At 38.3% G+C, this 21092-nt stretch overlaps 2 protein-coding genes across 2 annotated transcripts in view; both read left to right on the top strand.

Annotated features, from left to right (window-relative positions):
- Nucleotides 1-18927, top strand: part of LOC140268881 (vasoactive intestinal polypeptide receptor 1-like) — a 28604-nt gene extending 9677 nt beyond the window's left edge. The window contains exons 3-13 of the mRNA XM_072363876.1: nucleotides 3262-3369; nucleotides 5737-5837; nucleotides 6114-6211; nucleotides 6508-6640; nucleotides 9037-9190; nucleotides 12137-12197; nucleotides 12289-12358; nucleotides 12802-12896; nucleotides 15663-15792; nucleotides 17085-17126; nucleotides 17906-18927. Coding sequence (XP_072219977.1) covers nucleotides 3262-3369; nucleotides 5737-5837; nucleotides 6114-6211; nucleotides 6508-6640; nucleotides 9037-9190; nucleotides 12137-12197; nucleotides 12289-12358; nucleotides 12802-12896; nucleotides 15663-15792; nucleotides 17085-17126; nucleotides 17906-18052 — 1139 coding nt within the window. The 3' untranslated portion in view covers nucleotides 18053-18927. The remainder of the gene's footprint in view (nucleotides 1-3261; nucleotides 3370-5736; nucleotides 5838-6113; nucleotides 6212-6507; nucleotides 6641-9036; nucleotides 9191-12136; nucleotides 12198-12288; nucleotides 12359-12801; nucleotides 12897-15662; nucleotides 15793-17084; nucleotides 17127-17905) is intronic.
- Nucleotides 1-21092, top strand: part of LOC140268337 (E3 ubiquitin/ISG15 ligase TRIM25-like) — a 142925-nt gene that overhangs the window by 32185 nt on the left and 89648 nt on the right. The gene's annotated exons all lie outside the window — the stretch shown is intronic.

Here is a 21092-nt window from a genome sequence, read left to right as displayed (position 1 = left end):
TTCAGAAATATCAGTCTGAGTCAGTCTGACAGCAATATAGAAGACACTGAGGTGAAAAATCCAGAGCCACTGTGAATAATGGCACACTTCAGCTCCACTGTCATTTCACAGGGTTACACTCAAACTGACATAATTTCTGGCAGACCACCTGACCAGATGGAAATGGTTGGCTTTGTGACATAGAGAAATACAGGAGAATGAGTGGATAATGGATTAGATACACAGCCTTTGTATAAATGAAATAAAACACAGAGAGAAAATACATATTCCACCCACACAGGCTGCTGCTTGTAAATCAGCAGTCTGTCTCAGTTTAATGTCAGCAGTAACCAAGATCCATAGGGTTTGTTTCTGTGTATAGACTCTTTGTTTTAGTGACCTTTCTTAATTTTAAAAGATAGCTATTCGTGAGACAAGTATAATGTGGATTTGCAATCAATGGATGAAAAGAAACCAACAACTTTCTAATGCATTTAGTGAAAATGAATGGTCTTCTTAATCTTTAGCTGTCTCACTGTCAGTCAGCTGGCCTACAATTTTGGTCCACACTGAGACAACTCAAGGAATCTGGGATAAACTGTTATGAGATTATGTACAGATGTTCATGGTCGGAAGTGAAAGAATGCCACTGATTGATATTTGTGTCTATGAGAAATGCTAATCCTAAATCCTCCATATTCTTCGTTTTCTATCTGTGGGACATGCATGTACAAGCACACAAATGTCTTTTGAAGTGGGCAAAGTTTAGCTTCTCTCCTACATCCAATCAATACTACAACTTCAGTTTAAAAGAAAAACTGAAGTATCATCTGAGTCCCAATAGGTGGATCTTCATAGAGATAAAGGAATCCATCAGCTTTTTGGTTTCACCTTTGGTTTTGGCTCTGTTTGTGAGAGTCTGTTGCTCTCGTCTGACATCCCATGGTTTTTTGAGGTCATAATACACCTCTGGGGAATGAGTATTTAGACCACAGATATTTCCTGCCTTACAAGCATCTGGATGTTGGTGCCTGATAAGTTCATTTCCTCAGTCTTTCTTTTGATTATTTCCTTGATTCACCAGTTAGCAAGCTTATCATAATGTATCAGCAATTCTGAGGTGCTTTGCCTGAATCCCTCCAATTCAGGAGCCTATCCCAGCTACCATCGTCAAGGTACACCCTGTTGCCAGTCCATCACATGGCCAACACAGAGACAAACAAGTCAAACAACCATACATGCTCACACTCTTTGCCTGAACCATTTAATGTTTAAATGGGGGCATGTAGAATATTAGTTTATGGATAGCGCACTTGAGGTTATATCCAACTTGACTGTGATGTATAACCAGAAGTTTTTTGTGGCACAGTTTTTCCAAATCAGATTTGTTTTTGTCTTGCATGCCAGTTCTTTTGTTCGTCGGCTCAGGACTCAACTTGAAGGCAGCTGCTGGGTATTACATAATTCAATATTAACTCACACGCTGTGATTGTGTGGAAAAAGTACACAATGTCATAAGCCATTAATTGTGACCACTGTTGGAAATAATTATGAATATCTGAAGTTGCTACCTTTGCTTTATGTGCATAAATCTGGACAACTGTTCCTTTTGAGAATTCATTCTATAGTATGAAAGTTATGGGTATTTGATAAACTCAAAATAAAGACTCTTACAGACAGAGTAAGACATCAAACACAACTTTAGGTCAAATTAATTCTGGTGAGCCTCACTACAGACACTTAATTATGGTGGAGTTGTATTTTTCCGACATTTTAGATGGATCTTTAAAATTGCAAAGTGAATTTGGCAAACAACAACATATTCTTTGAGAGCTCAAAAAGAAAGTGACCTTTGATCAGGTGCATATCTGTCAGGACATAGTACACTACAAAAAAATGTATCAAATTCATGTCACCAAGTTCTTCTTCAAAAGCACTTCCGTGGTATCTTTTTTGCATTTTGGGGAAAGTTTATGTAGGCCTCAGCATGTTTACATGAAACTAAAAACAAATCTTTTAGCCAGTCCAAAACTGGACTTTTAAAAATGCATGTCAACATGTTATGGAGGAAATCATGCAAAAGCCAGGTGTAAATCCACTACAGTGAAGGTTTGAATAGCTTCTGTATATATACGCTCAACCAAACTAAAATTATCTGAGGTGCTTCGCACATGCTCCAAAGTCAGTAATTTTGCATATTTCTGTAAAAAGGGTAAAGCGTAAGTGTATATTAGTGCAGCAGAATTCCCCAAAAAAGCTGCTTCCTATTTCCATGTCTTTCTTTGTTTCTTTTGTCAGATAGCTGAATGCTTCAGAAACCGTAACAGAAAATCAGCCCATTTAGGACTACATGATAACTCATGGTCACTTAAGGCCTGTTGAGACTATTGTTCTGCTCTAATAATAATAAATTAGCAGCAACATCTGACTAAAAGTTACTTAAAGTAGTCTGTGCTGTGATTTTGACTATACTGACATGAACAACGGTCACGGTGAAAGTTGGAAGAGGCAGGATGTGTTGAACATTTACTCACACAGTCCACAGTCTCGTAGCATCAGAAATACTTTGGTTAATAACTTGATTCCCCTCCCGTACATGTATAATGAGACAATGACAGTGATCCAATCAAATGGCCAGGTCGAACTCTAAATATAGCTTGACTCAACTGTGCGTGTTACTGTATTGACTGTTGTTGCTGAAATGTGGGACAAGTCTGATGCTCAGACTGTTTGGTGTGCAGAGAAAACCTGTTTAATCCATGCAATTCTAATAACCTAAACTTGAATAACTCTTTGAAGGGCTTTGAGGCTTCGTCTTGTTTGCCTTGAGATTAGTTTGGGCAGCGTGTGAGTGTAGAGCCTGAAAGCAGGTGTCTCCCACCAAACCATGAGAGTTGGCAATCCTGCTGCATTATCATTCCTTTGTGAATCCTATTTAGCCTAATTTCTTTTTTGTCTAAGCTTAATAGGCCTTTTATGTAGTCTGGCCTTTGGGCTTGATCCAGAGTAAAAAAAAGCCAATTCGTATTTCCCTCTGAATTTTAGTGGAATGGAAATTCAAAGCATAAAAGGTAAAAACCTTTGAAATGGGCCCAACTTGTCAAAGTCATGTCATAACAGAAGACAAAACCTGATGCAAAATATTCTAATCATGATATTTCATGATAACAGGTGCAGACTCTTATGTGAGTCTGGCTGAGGTGAAAACGTTTCAGTTTTGTATTAAGACCTTTCAGCTGATGATGACCGTCTGTCCCTGCTGCTTCTCCTCTGTCTTTGCAGGATGTGAAACAGAGTGGGATGAGATAGGATGCTGGCTGAGGGCTGAAGCAGGGCAGGTGGTCAATGTGTCCTGTTCTGAAGTCTTCCAGCATTTCTCCAGCAATCAAGGTTGGTTCCTGCAGCAGCCTCAAACTCAAAAAACAGAGCAGCGCTCATAAATTAGTCGTTCAATCAATTGTTTAATAGTAGCAGATACTGTTTGAATTCCACGCTCTATTGGTGCACAATCCCAGTGTTGCTAAGTCTAATTATCTGTACAGTAATCAAAGCTGAAGTCACTGATGGAGAAGCACTGACTGAATTATTCATTTATGTTTGTTGGCAGGAATATATACGCCCTGGGACATTTCTGGCAGGAGAACTTAACTTGAAATCTAGTCTTCAGGGTTCCTACATCACAGTCTTACATACACTAATGTTTTAGTTTTCAGAAGAAAGAGTAGTGTCACACCATTATAAAATCATGAGTGTAAAAATGTTGCTGAGCTGAAGCGGTTTTTATTTATTTATCTCTTTAACAGTGTTCACATATTAACAAGTTATTTTTTGTCTGAAGTAAGTGTTATGGGATGGAAAGCTCTGTCTTCCAGACAATGAATGAAAATGTTGGTCTGTGCTCCTCTGTACTGTCACTATTATAGGATCATTAGGGCAGTTAAGGTAAGAATCGTCAGTTCTTTCCACCTTTAATGTGATGGAAATTCTGGTTCATTTTGCAGATCATCCAAACAAACAAAGGTTTCGTTTTCACTATCTGGAATCTGTTTGGTTTCCGTTGGAGAAAAATCCCACCTGCCATGCATTTTTCTTTGTTTTGGTTCTAACAAATACCCAACAGTCCAGCTTGTGCTTGCAATCTTCAAAATACACATGTTGATAACCAATCCAACAGCGTTGTAGGGAGAGATATAGCAGAAAAACTTCCCATGACACCTGATGTTTTCAAATGGATGTTGGAATCGCTGGACTTGAACAGACATGAAAGCATCAGCTCTCTGACTGACAGAGCTAATGGAGCGAAATGGTCCATTAGCAGAAATGTCAGTGCAGCGATCCAAAGGTGTTTCTGTTCACAGTGCATGGAAATTATGACTTTTCACAGCTGGGTACAGCAGTTAGCACATGTAAATTTGGGCTAAGGATTCCTGATTTTACCTTATCTGTTCAGCATAAAACATTAGATGTTGAATGGTGTATTTCTTTCATGAGCTGGTGAAGACTGAACAAGGTTTAAAAAAGTTTTGGACTTTTTTTGAAAAAAAAAGAAAAAGCAGATGTGCCAATACATGTGCATAAGAAAAAGAAATGAAGAATGACAATTTCTGTCTCCTAGTAACCAGAGATTTGTATAATCTCTTGTTTCTGAACCTCTTAGATCTATCTGTTGGTGTTTCTACTTCTACTGATGTTGGTGTTATTACTTTGGTAATTAATTCATTACATCTTTATTATCAGATCACATTATGACCCGATAATTACAATTTTATAACTGAGCTATAATGTAAAGTGGAACAAAGGTAGGTAGAGAGTGACACTGAATTTAATGTTCATCAGCTCACTTATTGTGGATTGAAATACATTTTCAGTTATGATAACATAAAACATTATCAACCCTTGTGGACCATTTCTTTCGATTCAAAACTACTATTTGAGGTTAATAAGGGAACTGCACACCAATGCCAAAAAGTAATCCTAACTGTGAATCAATATGAAGGAAAAATCATGGTATGGGGCTACTGTGGTACCCGAGGGCCTGCTCTGAAGCTTCAGTAGACACCAAGCGAATGATCCAAAGCACACAGATAAATCAACAACACAACTTTTTGAAAAAATAGGAAAATGGATGTTTTTAAAATGGCCAAGTCAGAGTCTTGGCCTTACCCCAATGGGATACTGAGGCATGTCTCACCTGTGGAGATGCTGTTCAGCCCAATTATTTGATTGACTGAATAGTCCCAAGATTTCTTCTCATTACTGGATGTTTCTCATTTTTCTAAGGAGGAATGCTTGATGGAGTTAGTCACTGCTTAGTTTCACATGCCATTAAAAAAGAGTTCCAATCTTACTGAGGCAATGGAATAACGCTGACCTTTTCAACACCGCATTAAGCAGTGCTGACACATAATTTACTGACACTGACATGTTATTTCAACACTTTACATGCATCCACCACCTGCAGTGCTACCTTCAGTTACTTTGTTCACCCTGCAGTGTGAATGATTACTGCGTGTGTTCAGTGAAGGCATGAAAAATACAACTTTTTGAGTACGTATTAGTCTATATTAATGATATACATGAAGATCTGACCACATTTTATGATTGATCATGCCAGAAATTCAGATCATTTCTAAATTCTAAGGCAACTGTAACTGGTGAACAGGTTCACAGAGCCTCTTTGGGGATTTAAAGTAAAGTTTGCTATAATTAAATAACTTCAACACTGACATGTTCTTTTTTTGTCTGCTCCCCTGTCAGGGTATGTGTACAGGAACTGCACTGTCAATGGTTGGTCAGAGATGTACCCACCCTATGAGGAAGCCTGTGTCTTCAGTGATGACAGTGAGCCTGAATCTGAGGTTTGTTGTAATCTTCCCAGTCAGTTAAACCTAACTACATTGTCTTCACTTCCTCCCTCAGTGCTCCCTTTTTAGGTCAGAGTTACTTAAAGGTGTACTGCAAGGACAATGCTTTTGTTCCAAAAATAAATGTAAATAAATCATGGGAGGTTACAGTTACATTTTTTTTAATTAAAAACATCATTTTAAGTAAAACAAATTACAGAAGAGTAACGAGCATTTGATGTAACTGCATTGAACTTTTGCCTCTGCCTCTTTTCAACTTTCTGTCTCCAGACAAGTTACCTCTACACTTTCAGGCAGGTTTACACTGTAGGCTATGCAACTTCGCTCATCTCCCTTATTACGGCCATTGTGGTGTTTGCAGCCTTCAGGTAAGTCCACGACAACACACACTGACATAGATGCACATTGACAGAAGAGGTAAAAGAGGACCAGGATGGGATAGTCACTTACTCAAAATTTGTCTCGTTAAAGCAGCATCTTCCAGTTTTAACATGAATAGTCACATATTCACATGCCCCATAGAGTCTTTATAGAACAGAAGCTTATGAATCATGCAAATTCATGCAGTTGTTTACCTTCTTGCTCTCACTGCTCTTTAAAATATTAATATGCATGCCAAGTACAAGAAACTGTTTGGTGTACGACCCTGTGTTTTATATCCCAGGAAGTTCCACTGCACCAGAAATTACATTCACATCAACTTGTTCTCCTCCTTCGTCCTGAGAGCCAGCGCTGTGTTCATTAAAGACACAGTGCTGTTCGCTGATGAGACCCTGGATCACTGCTCCATGTCTACGGTGAGGATGCTAATTAATTAGTGCTGTTTCCATCTTAATGCAGATTCCCATATCTGCTGTGTGATTGAGTTAACAATGGAAAGGAACAGGAAAGAGGGAAAGACACGTTGAATACTGACAAATGGCAAAATCCTCTCATTAGAGGACAACACTAATGAACCTTTAAAGTCTATCAATTAGTTTGAACACACTTGTAAAATGAAGGGAAAATATAATAATGTGTCTTTCTATAAGAACATATTGTATGATACAGCACTAATTTGTAGTAAAAAGTAAAGTTTTTTTTTTTAATAGAACCATTTCTTTTCCTTGTTGTTTTGTTGTATATTTCTTAACTTTTTTAAAAACATTTATTTTTATTTTAAAGCCCCTATACTCTAAACTACATTTATCCAACATAATTCAGGATTTTGCTTTTCAGTCTAAAATAATGACAGTTACATAAAAAATGGGAAACTGGTTCTGAAATACAGATAAACAAGATTATTTAATCACTTAATAAATTGGTTTGCAATTCCATCAAACCTTGATTTTTCTTTGTTCCATGACTGTTGAGTCTCATTGAAAATCTCTGACAGCCTATTAGTGTCCGAGGCACTGATAGGCTGTCAGCATGAACAATATCAGTTACATAGTTTAATTTCCAGGATGTAGATCGTTGTCTTCATCACAGGCTTTCCTTTAGTACAGACACACTGACTTCTATGTGACCAAGTTGAGGACTCACCTGCACACTTAGGATATTATCTGTATTCTAACTGATGGCTGTGAGAATCACACTATTGTGTTTGAGGGAACATCATTAGGATGAGCCGAATATAGATGATTCTTTCTCAACAGGCTTAAAACATCATGTTAGGTTGGTGCTAATTCTTTGAGGAGCTGTCCACTGTGGTCTGAGCAGTATTTTTAACAATGTGAAGGGGGCATTGGACATCAGTGGCATTTTTTTTAGAGTGGATCAGAGCAGTCACAAAATATGTCTTTGTCTTCTTTGGTGCTCCTCCAGCTGTTTATACCGCAATGGCTGCCTGCCAGCTTTCATTATTTAATGAGGTTCATCTTAGGGGATGGAAGTGGTTACATGCAATGCTGAGTAAAGAATATGTAGATATACTTTAAACTTATGCAGACTCTCAACTGATTAGCTATAATCCAGGAGCTATTGCAATATTCACACAGTGTGCTGTTCACAAATTAACAGCAGGGGTTGATTTTCATTTTCTTCAGCTCACTCTAATGTAAACAGACAACAAGTTTGCCTTCAGAAATAGTTTTAGTGCTCCTGGGAATTCATTTCCTATCTCATATTCTTGTTACTCCGCCACCTTGTCTCTCTCTCTGTCTATTTTTTTGGTAACCCATTAGGATCACATGCACCATCTACACTTGTCCGTCTTTCAGATCTGGTGCGATATTTGCTTCTACTTCAGGTTGCATCAAGCTTGTCATAATTTTCAAAACACAAGTGAACGTTAAGGCAAAGTCAGTAATCACAGTAACTGAAGGTTTATAATCTTACTTTTTTATGGAACTATACTGTAACTATAAGAGAAACAAATAAAGTGTTTAGAACAACTTTTAAGTTGTAGAATATTTCTTTAAATATTTCTCTACCCAAAACCGGAGTGCACAGGGAAACACAGAACACACCAGAGAAACCCCTCAATGAGAATAAAATGCCTCAGAGACTTTATAATGGGCAGAGACTAGGAAACTAGATGCAAAGGTCATTACAAATTTTAAGTAATAATCCAGTCTGCTAGGTTTATTCAACAAGGCAGGGGGGGTCACACACAGGTAATCAGACAAGGGAGTACACCTGTCAGGATAATATAGGCAAAAAGGGCAGAATCCAAAAACAGGCCAAAACGTTAGATATGAGATGAAAGGAAAAATAACAAAGTGAGGAGAATTAGGCAAGAGCAAAAACCAGGAACAGGCAGAAATCATATATGACTAGAAATGCACAAGAAACAATTGGCTGGAAAGATAAACACACACAATTAAGAAGGTCTGGCCGTGGGAACGGAGAGTAATTAAACCAGCTGAGTCATGACTTGTTACAAACAGGAGTAAGGGGTGGAAACAGAACAAAGAGAGAACATTTAGAATAAGATTAAAAATATATTATTTTCTTTTTTTCTGGATGAATTACACAATTTTGCAGATTTTTCTTCCCAAATGTTTTTAAGCAGCAAGTCTACTATAGCTGCCATCACACAATAACAGAGAATATAACAAATCTGACGTATTATTAGGTTATATCATTAATACTGTCTCTATTATTCAGAGCTAATGTTATGGACATCTTAAAACTACTTTCATCTGTACATTGTCTAAATACTGTGACAAATATGATTGCTTGTAACTGTGTGTTGTTGTGTTGTCTCCAGACAGCGTGCAAGTCAGCTGTGGCTTTCTTCCAGTTCAGCATCCTGGCCAATTACTTCTGGCTGCTGGTGGAAGGCATGTACCTGCAGACCCTGCTGGCCCTCACATTTGTCTCACAGAGGAAATACTTCTGGTGGTACATCCTGATTGGCTGGGGTGAGTAAGGATGGCTGAATTGTTGTTTTGTGGTTGGCAATCCCATAACAGGCAGACTGATGGTCGCATTTGCAATGTAGTATGTATATAACAGGTCTAATGTATTAAGTTTCTGTCCTCTTCTAGCATTAACTGCTCTGAATGGGACAGAAGGCTTGGAATTCCCTCTTGCTTTCATTCAACATCTTGAGAATCAAGTTATCTGCTTCCAAAATGACAGCATTCTCATCTTGATAAATGACAAGATCAAGAGATGATAGTGTGCAACAAATTAACAAATCAAAGGCAGTCCTGTTTGTGTTTACCACACTGAATTAGAATGTAAGTTGGTGCTGTAATTCTTCTAGCTTCTGTTATTACACAGTAATCTAAAATTTGGGTTGGAAATTATTCCCAGACAATAATCCAGGCTTCAAAAAGCTGGTAACAGGATATTTACACAGCAGCTATGTCTCTGCTCTGACTGCAGCAGTATTTGCTACTCTTTCCTTGGCTCTCCTTTTGTTTTTTCATTCTACCTTTGTTTCTTTGAGCTTCCTCAAACCACAGATTGCCAATGTTTTCCTATTCCCATACCGTTGTCTTTTTTGTTTTCACTGTGTGTTTTCTGTTTAAACCTGTACACTCGAGTGTTTTAATGAAGTTCTTTAACTCCCATCCATCTCATTTGTTCAGCCAACAATACCTTACTGCACAATTCGGCCACACTAAGCCGAGCAAACACCCACTGTCTTTGATTAGTACAGAAGTGAGGGTGAGAAACAGCAGTGCTTGTTATTCTGTTGTGGAAGCAGAAGCCTTTTTTTTCTTTCTTTTTCCCCATTGAGGAGTTCTTGAAACTTAAAGGCAAAGTGTTTGGCGGTCACGCTGGGCTTTATGTAGTTCAGTCAATATACTGTACGAAGCCATAAGTCCATGTAATGCTCAGCCAGTGCTGTGCTCAAACACTGCGGCAGGAGTCTTTCTGATAAGGAATCACATGGAACCTGTGGCAGAATGTGAAGTATGGCAGCAGGATGGATTATTCTCTTTCCATATGTTCTGACCCTCAGGGATATATGAGCATGACTTGTATCAGTCTAATTAAAGAATAGCAGGGTTTTGAGCATGCAGGTTGACACAATCTTCCCACCTCAGGAGGTTTGTTAAGCATCTTCAGCACAGTAGTTGTTAAAGCCACAAGAGGGGATAAGTTTATCTTCTCCCAAAATTTCCTCCTGTGCCATAATTAGCTCAAAATTTCCATTTATTCAATATGACATGAGAAAATACCTCCAAGAGTGATGCATCGGTCGGTATTGCACTTTTCAAGCTCATATTCATTATATTTGCACCCCTCTATAAATGAATACTGATAACCACTAACCTTTTGCTTGAATACATATCTAACTTTGAGTCAATAAATGACAATACCAGATCAAGTAAATTCAATTTTCATTTTGTGCAGGCAATACATCTGATATAGACGCAGACTATGTTAAATAATTGGATCTAGATGTCAACCATTTTTTTGTTGACATACGTTTAAAGGCTTCCACTTTAGCATTTTGGCCGTCAGTATTTTCTTTTGACAACAGAAGTGCTGAGCAAGTGGTGGATCTGACAGAGAAATGGGGATGTTACGCACTCCCACTCGGGAGAATACTTGTCAACCTCATTGCAGCTCTGTCATACATTCACTTTTATCTTCATTTTCATTTATCTATTTTTCCTTATGACCACACAGTGGTGGCAGCCTGTTGCATCTTTGTGAGATTTTTTAATGAGGTTTTTTCCTCTGTGAAAACACAGATTTTTCCAATGCTGGGTTGGATGCTGTGCTGCCACCGTGATTTTTGCTTGTTATAATGGCAGTTTTTTTAATCTGCTGTGATGTATATCCATGCCAACGGGAAAATTGTATGCATATGGGAGAAGCTGACTGAGTTTTTCAAAGTCCAGCTGATGCCTGGAGAAAGACCCCAAATCTAGACTAGTTCAAGCGTTGTCTCAGATGTCAGATATGTGGTACAAGGAGGAGGGAAATGAAAACATTTCCTCCCTTGTTGGTCATGGAGAATTTGAGATCCCAGGCAGATAAGATGGATGAGCTCACAGGGACACAGTGAAAATATCAGGACTGTAGCATTCTGTGTTTCACTGAGACATGGCTGACAGAGGATATTTCAGGCTCCACCGCCTTTCTACATGGCTCTCAGATGATCTGCACACAGATACTGCAGAAAGAGTAACAGGAAAAAAGGAGGGATTACAGTGCTTGTTAACAACAGATGATGTCATCTTGGACATGTTACTGTTAGGGTAGTCTCTGCACCCAAGATATTGAACTTTTAGCTGAATTAGCTAAATTAGCACATACTTTATCCTTTGGTTGAATGATAATCATCTTATTGAATTCAGATTTGTTTTAGCTTTAACAGATGTGATATTTAGATACTTGTATATGGCAATTGTATTGGGAATATCAAAATATATCAATATAGAAGTTAAAAAGGAGTGGCTTTAATTATCATATTCTTCAGTTCAAAACCTTTGTAACATACAAAAAACAAGCTATGCAGTAATTTCTGCTGAATATGGGCAAAATGCCTTGTCCCGAGCATCTGTTTTTACAGCCTAACTGTCATTCAAAAGTGTGTTTGTGTGTAGATATTGTGCTTTTTTTTTTTATTTTTTTTTTTACAGCTTTACTATTCTGCACTCTCATGTTTCCTGCTTTCATATTGTTTGTCAGCTTGTTCCTCCTGCTAGTTTTGGCATAGAGATGCAAGTGGGATACAAATTAAATATGATACACAGAGTAAACACGGTGTCTTATATGCCTACAAACATTTCCAGCAATAAAAAGCAGCAAACATGTGAGTTGGGTCTAAATTGTTCTTTAGCTTAATTTGGCTTAACAGATTAGCTGAGCATGGATAATTGATCTTGGCTTTTTCATTATAGGGCTGCCATCAATGGTTCTCATACTTTGGGTTCTAACCAGATTCTTCTATGATGACAGAGGGTATGATGCATTTTATCATATTACGGCATTTTACATGTGGTAAAGCAGCTTGTGCCATGATTAGCTGAATTTAATTTGTCTTTCATTGCAGTTGCTGGGATGACACAGACAATGTTGGTATCTGGTGGATCATTAAAGGACCAATAACAGTCTCACTACTGGTGAGTGAGGCACTTTGAAGCAGCCTTAACGTGATCCACTGACCTTTTGTCCCTTTACCTTTTGTACGCCTGTTGAGGTTTGTCTGTGTCAGATTTAGCATTACCTGTATAATTTCAGTAAGGGGAAGCCAAATAGAACTTTTATGATGACATATTCTGCAACTTTATGCACAACATGCCTGAACAAAAGCACACAGACAAGTTAGCTTCCATTGAAGATTTGCTAATTTGGGGAACTTCTTATAGCTTCTTAGTTTATTTGTTTTTACATATTTTATTCCAGTCATTTAGACACAAATAGAATTAAAAGTTGATCTAATAAAGAAGCATTGTCGTCTGTTTTTCGCTTAGATATAATTAATTTTACATTTGATGTTTTTCCTCAACTATGAATGTGTACGGGACTTTGTCATTTACATGTCCATTTGCTGTATCTCTACTAGATCAACATAGTCATCTTTATAAACGTCATCCGGATTTTGGTTCAAAAGCTTAAATCTTCAACCATGGCTGGGAACAATGACACTGGGCATTTCATGTGAGTCACAACTTAACTGACACAACAACTGGAGCCTAAAAAAGCATTCAAGAAAAGCAACAATTTGATTTTAGTCAGGAACTAAAGATTACTCAGGTTGTCCAGCTTTGTGGAAAAGGCCTTGGTCTCTTTGGGACCCTCAAAGTAACCAGTTCCCCTAAACAACACAAGCACAGATCAATGTGAAGTCTCGGTACCAACAACTTGAAGACACAAATAAGATTAGAGTGGTTTAGTGTGATGAGTGGAACTTTAACATCAAATGGTATGATCAAAGAAACTGTGGAACAAGAACCAGGCTGCAGAGACTAAGTTCTCTCCTGAAATGAGATTGAATGCTTCCCTGCAGATAATCAAACAATGGATAAATGGACCTATTATGTGATGGGGGAAAGTAGTTGGTACCGATCAGCTAGTGCAGGACTCCTGTGCTCAGCCTGAACTCACAAAATGGTCCCCAAGTGATGCTCAATTTAGTTCACCTCCAGTTAACCTGCATGCAGATTTTCTCTTAAGCAGTGAAGGATGAATAATCCATCACATATTGTCTATGTGATGCTCTGGAAGCAGGAATAGACTTATAAGTAGAGATCAGTGCAGACTCGTGATCTATTTCACAAGTCTTTGGTCAAACACGGCTAATCAGTCAATGGAGCAACTTTAGAAGACAAAAAGTCAAAATCCAGAAACAGTTCAGAAGGTCAAATAATACAGGAACATAACCAGGCTGACGGGAAACAGGCAAACAGAACAAAAAACTATTTCAGATAGCGATCAAGAGATCACAGACAACAAGCAATCTCTATCAGCATACATATTCCCTAAGGGATCATTTAAAGTGTTTTTTAATGAGTGAAACAGTGTTTCTGCAAAACAAGTTTCTGCAGCTGTAGAGAAAAACACAAATAAGGAATACTTGACTGCAGGTGAATATGTTGAGGACAAGGGAGGTAGTAATGGTTTAAGAATAACACAGGAAATAAACCAGTCTCTATGGACCATCATAATTGATATGAATACTGATAACAGAAGGCTAAAAAAGAATGATGAGCCATCTTGCGCTGGTGTTGTAATTTACAATCAGTCTGTGCAGTTTGTGACATTGAGGTCCTGTTTCCTTTTAGTACACACCCCTTACAGCTTTTATAACCACTGCAATCTTGTTCAATCACAGACTGCTGAGGATACTCGGTGCACTCATCAAATACAAACCCTAACAACTATAATTATTTGTAAAATTAGTAGTTGGCACAAAGTATAGCAGAATACTGCTTATTCAGAACATTTTTTAATTATATTATCATTCACCCTTTTTAAATTAGATAAATTAAAATCAATTAATGATAAACAAATGCTATGAAAGAAATTATATTTGGGTACATATCTCTGATTTTTTCCTTCTTTCTTCTTTCTTTTTCTTATATTAGCTCCTTTAGATGGAAGAGTCAGGCTTTATCACATAAACTGCAGTCAGTTTCCAGGAAACAACTGAGATCATTTGGCTAAACTTACATTTATTTCAGTTCATACCTTAGCTTCTATGAGTAAAAGCTGCTAACACTGCTGTTGTCATGACTCTTACTCTACTTAAAATATTAATGAATGGGATACTTTTAAAAACCACACTCAAAGCATGTTTCACAAAAGCATTAACGTGTGAGGTTTGATGAGCTTTGTGTTATATTTGGCTAAAATACTGACTTTAACATGCTTCTTTTAAACTATGAATCTGCCTGTTAACCTCTACCTGTCGCTGGAACCCTGAATTCCTGTTTTACCTGAACAGGTTCTGCCATCTTTTTAAATTTTGGCTGGAAAGCAAATATAAATAGCAACTGATACCAGAAATAGACATGTCCTCCATCGCTGTTCACCATGATTGTTCAGCCAAACCACACATACAAAAGCTCCATCCTAGCCTTACAAATTTCAATCTGATTCAGGCAAATGTGTGGCACTAACACAAAAGCACAAATCCCAGGTGTTGCAAAAGAAAACCACAATCCTATTATAGGCATGAAATAACCAGATGGGGTTTTCATCTTTAATCCTTAAACAGTCCAAGCTGTGATGTTATTTCTGATCAGTCATTTGAGTGCTTAGATGACAAAAGCTGTATTGTAATGATGAGACTTGGAAGCTGTGAATCTGACCTAATCTTTACAGAACAAAACCTACAGGCAGACATCTCTGTTAGTGCTGAGATTAACTGCTGCTTGTTGATATTTCATAGTCTTGGTAGCCTGCAGATAAAGCCATTCTCATCTCAGTGACATAAAAGAAAAGAAAGATTAAAGCAATGAATGAAGATTCTTATCTCTTGTTGAAGAAGCAGAGGCAAAGTTGATATTTCCAAGCTATATTACTTGCAGGAAGTGGTTGCAAACAAGAAAATGTCAAAAAATCAAATGGCAACATTTACATATTCATACGTCAACGATCTGACTAGGATTAGGCTTTCAGCACAATCCATCTGGGTTTTGTACTTTGGCATTTTAAACACTCCCTCTGATTGGCCTGATGATAGAAGTGTTTTAAAGGTTAGTGTTATGAGGGTTTGACACTGCGAATTCAGGCTCAATGAAACTTAAATGATCTACTTTTGTGTTTTGCTATTAAAACTTTGCATGTACTGCAACTTAAACAGTACTGAAACTGCTTGGCTTCAGTGCACTGTATGTAATATTTCAATTTTTAAACAGCTGTTACATCATTATTTGGTCTTATATCAACTCTTTCTTCCTACTTTGATTGCTTTTGCCTCAGGAGGCTGGCTAAATCCACCCTTTTCCTCATTCCTCTGTTTGGGATGCACTACACTGTATTTGCCTTTCTGCCTGAAAACACTGGAGTAGCAGCCAGGCTGTACATCGAACTGGGCCTGGGATCCTTTCAGGTATAAAACATCACCCAGTACACAAACAGTGATCATAAAAAGCTATAAGAAATGAATAACTCACAGATCTGAAGAAAGCCCTTTCTTTTTAGCATTTGACTGGCAAAGACGATGAGGCACAGGTGTTGCCAATCACAATGATTATAGCTCTCCATGTGACAAGCAATCGTATACCTTTTGATTTTCATGTGAATATTTGATGTCTTTATGATTATTTAACAGAGAAATGTGTGATCCAGTCGCATTTGGACAACTTCAAGTGTCAAAGATTGCTTCAGAAGGCATTCAATAGTAGTTTGGGTTTCATGTGGCCACATATTAGTAGTGCTCTTCAGTATGTTTTATGTATAGATACATTTTGCCAATAGCGTTATGCAAAACAATACCTAATAATAGCTGTGGATACCCGGCCCAATGCAAAACTCTGTCAGATGCGGTGAATCACTGGTGGAACCACAAGTATGCAGTCCCTCAAAGTGGCTCAGGGCACGTTGATATTCACTGTGCTGCTTGCGTATTTTATCACTGGTCCCACGGACCCTTTATGATATGAAAGATTCCGATTTTTGGTGGTAGTGCTCTTATTTATTTATTGAAATATTTATTTGATAGGAACAGATACAAAATACATAGATGAGCTGAAAACAGCAGACCACTGCAAGTTTTATAGTGTTTATAGCAGGTGCTAATTGGTAACAGTTGTCAATGATAAGACTAAAGAGGTAAAATGGCAAAACAAGTAAGTAAATTTCAAATGAACAGGTATCTTAAAATGATCTTTCCTCCTTTCATGGGAAAAACTGTCTGAGCCAAATATGTTTTACAAAATAGGACTATACAATTGCCACATGAGATCACTCCAGTATATCTGCTGCATTTGTGTAGTTTCTTCATATATTTGCTTGCGGATGTGGCTTTGCACACATAGTACTCCCCATTTTTTCTACATGTTTGTTTGTAAAGAAGGAGGAAGATCCAATCTTAAGTGTTCACAAAGGACACACTCTTTGGCCAGGTGTGAAATGATGGACTTAGAGCTGTGTGCTTGGATTGATCCGTGTTTATGCAACCCCGAGGGTGCACCCTCGACAAGTCTTAATTAGGTAATTGGATAATATAATTGAATTGGAAAGAGTCACACAAAAAAGCGCTTCTGCAAAACAAGACACTCAGCAGTTATGTAGCTGCATGTTAGCAAGACAGTAATATTTGTCTGTCATCTCACAGCTGACTCAACAATCAGTGTTTACTTGAATGCTTTGATTTTTAAGTAGATGCCTGTTGTGTTGCAGGGGTTCGTGGTGGCACTCCTTTACTGTTTCATGAATGGAGAGGTAGGTGAATAATGCCGTTATGACTCAAAAAACACGCAGACATATCAAACATAGTCGCTCCAGCGGATGATAGTTATTTTTGGAGCTTTTATCTTCGGTGGAACGATTCAAAGACGAATTTTTAGAAAATGCATTACCGGGCTGTGGCAGGAACAGAGACATAAACTGAAATGGCTCATTGACTGGGTTGATTCACAAGCAGCATTTTATTGTGTAGTGCTATGATTGCCACCTTTCATGTGGGTGACCTGGGTTCAAATCCCCTACATGGAAGGTATTACTACCTCCAGTAGGGGTCCTTAGGCAAGGCCCCCTACTCTACCCGCCTACCAGTGTAAGTCGCTTTGGATAAAAGCGTCAGCTAAATACATAAACATCTAGATAATGAATGAATGCAAACTTTCATTAACTTATCATGATGGGAAAATTGGTGACAGAGAAAGATATTGAGACTTTTGGCCTAATAATATGACATATATTTGTTCTTGAAAGAGTTCTGTTTGGAGCCCTCAGCGTATTAGTAAGTGATTTATATCACACCTTTTCTAGACACTATACTAAGTTTTCTCAGACATAAAAACCCCCACTTATTTTGGATTTGTTTAAAGATTTCCATCCAGCTGTTTTCATGCAAATTGAAAAAAAAAGAAAAGCTTGATGGAAACACTGCCTGAAGAATTTTAAGGTCAACTAACATTGCCAACAGCTGCTTAAACAACTGTCTATTACCTCTGTATTTTCTGCTAGTTTTACACTTCACTGCACGTGTTTCCCCACAGGTCCAGGCAGAGCTGCGTAGGTGGCTGTGGAAGTGCCACAATCCAAATCATCTCACGCCAGCCAAGAGAAGTCTCACTCAGATTACAATTCGAACCCGCGGGGGCCTCGGGCTGCCTCCTTCAAGCGCAAACATCTCTTCAGTATGATTTCAGAGACTGTCAGTGAAATAAAAAAGACATTGCCCGAATGGCAACAAAAAACTAAACAGAGGCCATCCTCAGCTGAACATGATGATGACATTAATTACAACTTCCTTCCGAAAGAACTGAGGACCACAATGAACAGAGGTGTGTGATCAAGAAAACATGTCAGAAGGCTTTCAGTGACAGTTGTGACAGCAGAAATTTTTAATCTGGACTACAGTGTGCTCTCTCTCTCATGTGACAGTGGTGCTTAATTTGTACAGACATTATGGTGCCATTGTGAAAAAGGAAACAACAGTAGAGACAGAGCTGGCCCTGTGCTTGGATGAGGACCATTTCAGATTGTTGTGTTTACTGTTTGGATTACATCGCTAGAAAAATGAACAAATGTTGAGAGGTTATTCAGAAACAGCTGAGAAAACAATGGATGTTTGAACATTACTGAAATATGTGAAATAGTTCTGCACTGGGCTGCTCTAAACACATGCAGTTACAGTACATTACTGGTATTTCAGTCAAGGTTGAAAACCCAGTTTAGAACTGACTGTAGTGTGAGTATTCTCATTCACAAATTGTTCTTTGTGTGTCATGGTGCCTCACATTGGTACACCTTGTCTTAAAAAAACTGCCCAGATAAGCATCTCCATATTTGTGAGCGTTCATTTGCTTGTCTTCTCATTTTTCATGCCGCTTGGAAACATTACTGGCACTTAAATAAATATAAATGATAATAAAAAGAGGTCATGGGCTTTACCTGGTAAAATGCCATCAAAATGGAACTCTGTTCTCCACAGCAGTATGCAGAATAAAACTGTTAAATTGACCTACATTGCTGTATGGCAGGGCTGGTCCGGTCTTGAATACAACAAGTGACTGAAACACATTGGGTAACATCTTTTTCTTGAATGCTCAATCTCTCCCAGGTTATTTGCGAGTACCAACATTTAAAAAATGGGCCACATTTACAGCAAAAAGCAAGATCTTTTGAGTCTGTGTTTTTATAATTTGGACCAGAAATGGCTGCTCTTATAGTGTTAGTGTGTTTACATTTTCCTTCATTCTCTTTCATTAAGAAGTGGATAATCACTGTCAGGCGTTCAGTAGATTTCAAGCTACATGGTTGTGAGGGAGCTTCACTTGATATCAAGGCTGAAAACATCAAGCCTGACTATTTAAAAGGTAAAACCAAAAAAAAAAAAAAAGAAAGAAAAATTTAATAGATCTACTGGCCTCCCTACAGTTAATAACTTAAATTTGGTTCGCAAAATTCATATAAAAACCCAAATTCAAGCTGTCCCTTTTTTGGGATTCATTATTCAAGCAAATTGCCACCTCATACTCATTAGTCTCATGCAAAGCTGATGTTCACCGACTCATAATTCTTGCAAGAAAGTAAATACATATAATTCTGTAAATATCAGACTCTATTATGCACTTAAAAACACTAATAATCAATGTTGCTATGATATAAGTAAAATGTTATTGTAAGGAATCTTAATGTGTTTTTATGAATCTGCCTTAACCTGAATGACGTGATGTGAAATACTTAAAAAAAAAAAAAAAAAGTGGGTTATTAACTATTGATTCTCTTGACCTATATCAGTTGGGATGGTGCTTACAGTGTGTGTTTGACTCCAACGGGGTTGCTCCTCGTCACGATCCAGTTCGTTGTGTTCATGTGCAAGACATCATCGAAACATCAGGAGGCGGATCTCTGGATCATCTCTGCTTTTTGCAGATAACGTAGTATTATTGGCTTCATTATGCCAGGACCTTCAGCACGAACTGGTGCAGTTCACAGCTGCCTGTTGAGCAGCTGGGATGAAATTCAGCCTCTCCTAATTCAAGGCATTGCTGTCAACCAGAAGAAGTTGGATTTCTCCCTCCAGGTCAGGGATGAGTCTCTGCCTCAAGTGGAGGAGTTTATGTATCTTGGGATCTTGTTCACAAGATATGGCAAGTTGGAGTGAGAGATGGACAGATGGATTAGGGCTTTGTCAGTAGTAATGAGGGTTCTGCGCTGGTCTGTTGTTGTGAAGACGGAGCTGAGCTGAAAGCTGAAGCCTTTGATTTACTGATCCATCTTTGCTCCAACCCTCACGAGATCTGGGTAGTGACGGAATGAATGAGCTTGCGGATAAAAGCGGCTGAAATGAGTTTCTTTTGGAGGATGTTGGGGCTCAGCCTTAGCGATAGGGTAAGGAGCTTGGCCATCTGGAGGGAGCTTGGAGAAGCCGCTGCTTCTCATCGTAAGGTGACAGCTGAGGTAGTTGAGGTACCTGATTAGGATGCATCCTGATCGCCTCAATCAGACAGGCCCCACTGGAAGGAGGCCCTGGGCAGACCTGAAACATTTGATCCATTTTGGCCTGGGAAGGCTTTGGGATCCCCCAGGAGGAGCTGGAGAGTGTCGCGGGGGAGAGACACGTCTGGGATGCCTGGACCTGTTGCCCCCACGACCTGACCTCGGATAAGTGGAAGATCATAGACGGATGGATGTTGTGCTTTATCTATTTGCAGTTGTATAAACCAATATCTGCATTTAAAGCCACTGCTGATATTCACGACTCACATTTCAGCCTCGAAAGCTCTCCAGATGTTCAAGGTGAAACTTTAGCTGAACAACAGCCTTGCAATGTAGCATACAAATCAATTATGTTTGTTCAATAAGATAAAATAAAGGATTTTAAGAAAATGTAAACAGCATTTAATTATGTGCTGATAAATTTATGAAAAACCTATTTTCTAATGAAAAATGCACAATGTTGCACTTTTTTTTAAACACACTGAATTTGAGTTCCTCTTTATTATCTGATTACTGAAATACTGTATTTAAGTAAATAGATGTGGCAAAAGGAAAACGTGAACCATTTTTAGTTTTAGAGGAACTACATTTTTGACCATATCCTCGGTACTGCTTTCCACGGTACATTGTAGGTTTGGTTTACAAAGGAATAATTAGGAGCCCCAAAATTGTCTAAATATTGCTAGCAGATGTCTTGATTAAGAATTGGGTTTCAGTTTTGTGCCATTGGACATTAGC

Source organism: Leuresthes tenuis, unplaced genomic scaffold, assembly GCF_036924035.1.
Source record: "Leuresthes tenuis unplaced genomic scaffold, fLeuTen1.0.hap1 SCAF_14, whole genome shotgun sequence".
Lineage (NCBI taxonomy): Eukaryota > Metazoa > Chordata > Actinopteri > Atheriniformes > Atherinopsidae > Leuresthes > Leuresthes tenuis.
Note: the sequence above shows the minus strand (reverse complement) of the source record. Positions and strands in the feature narration are given on the sequence as shown.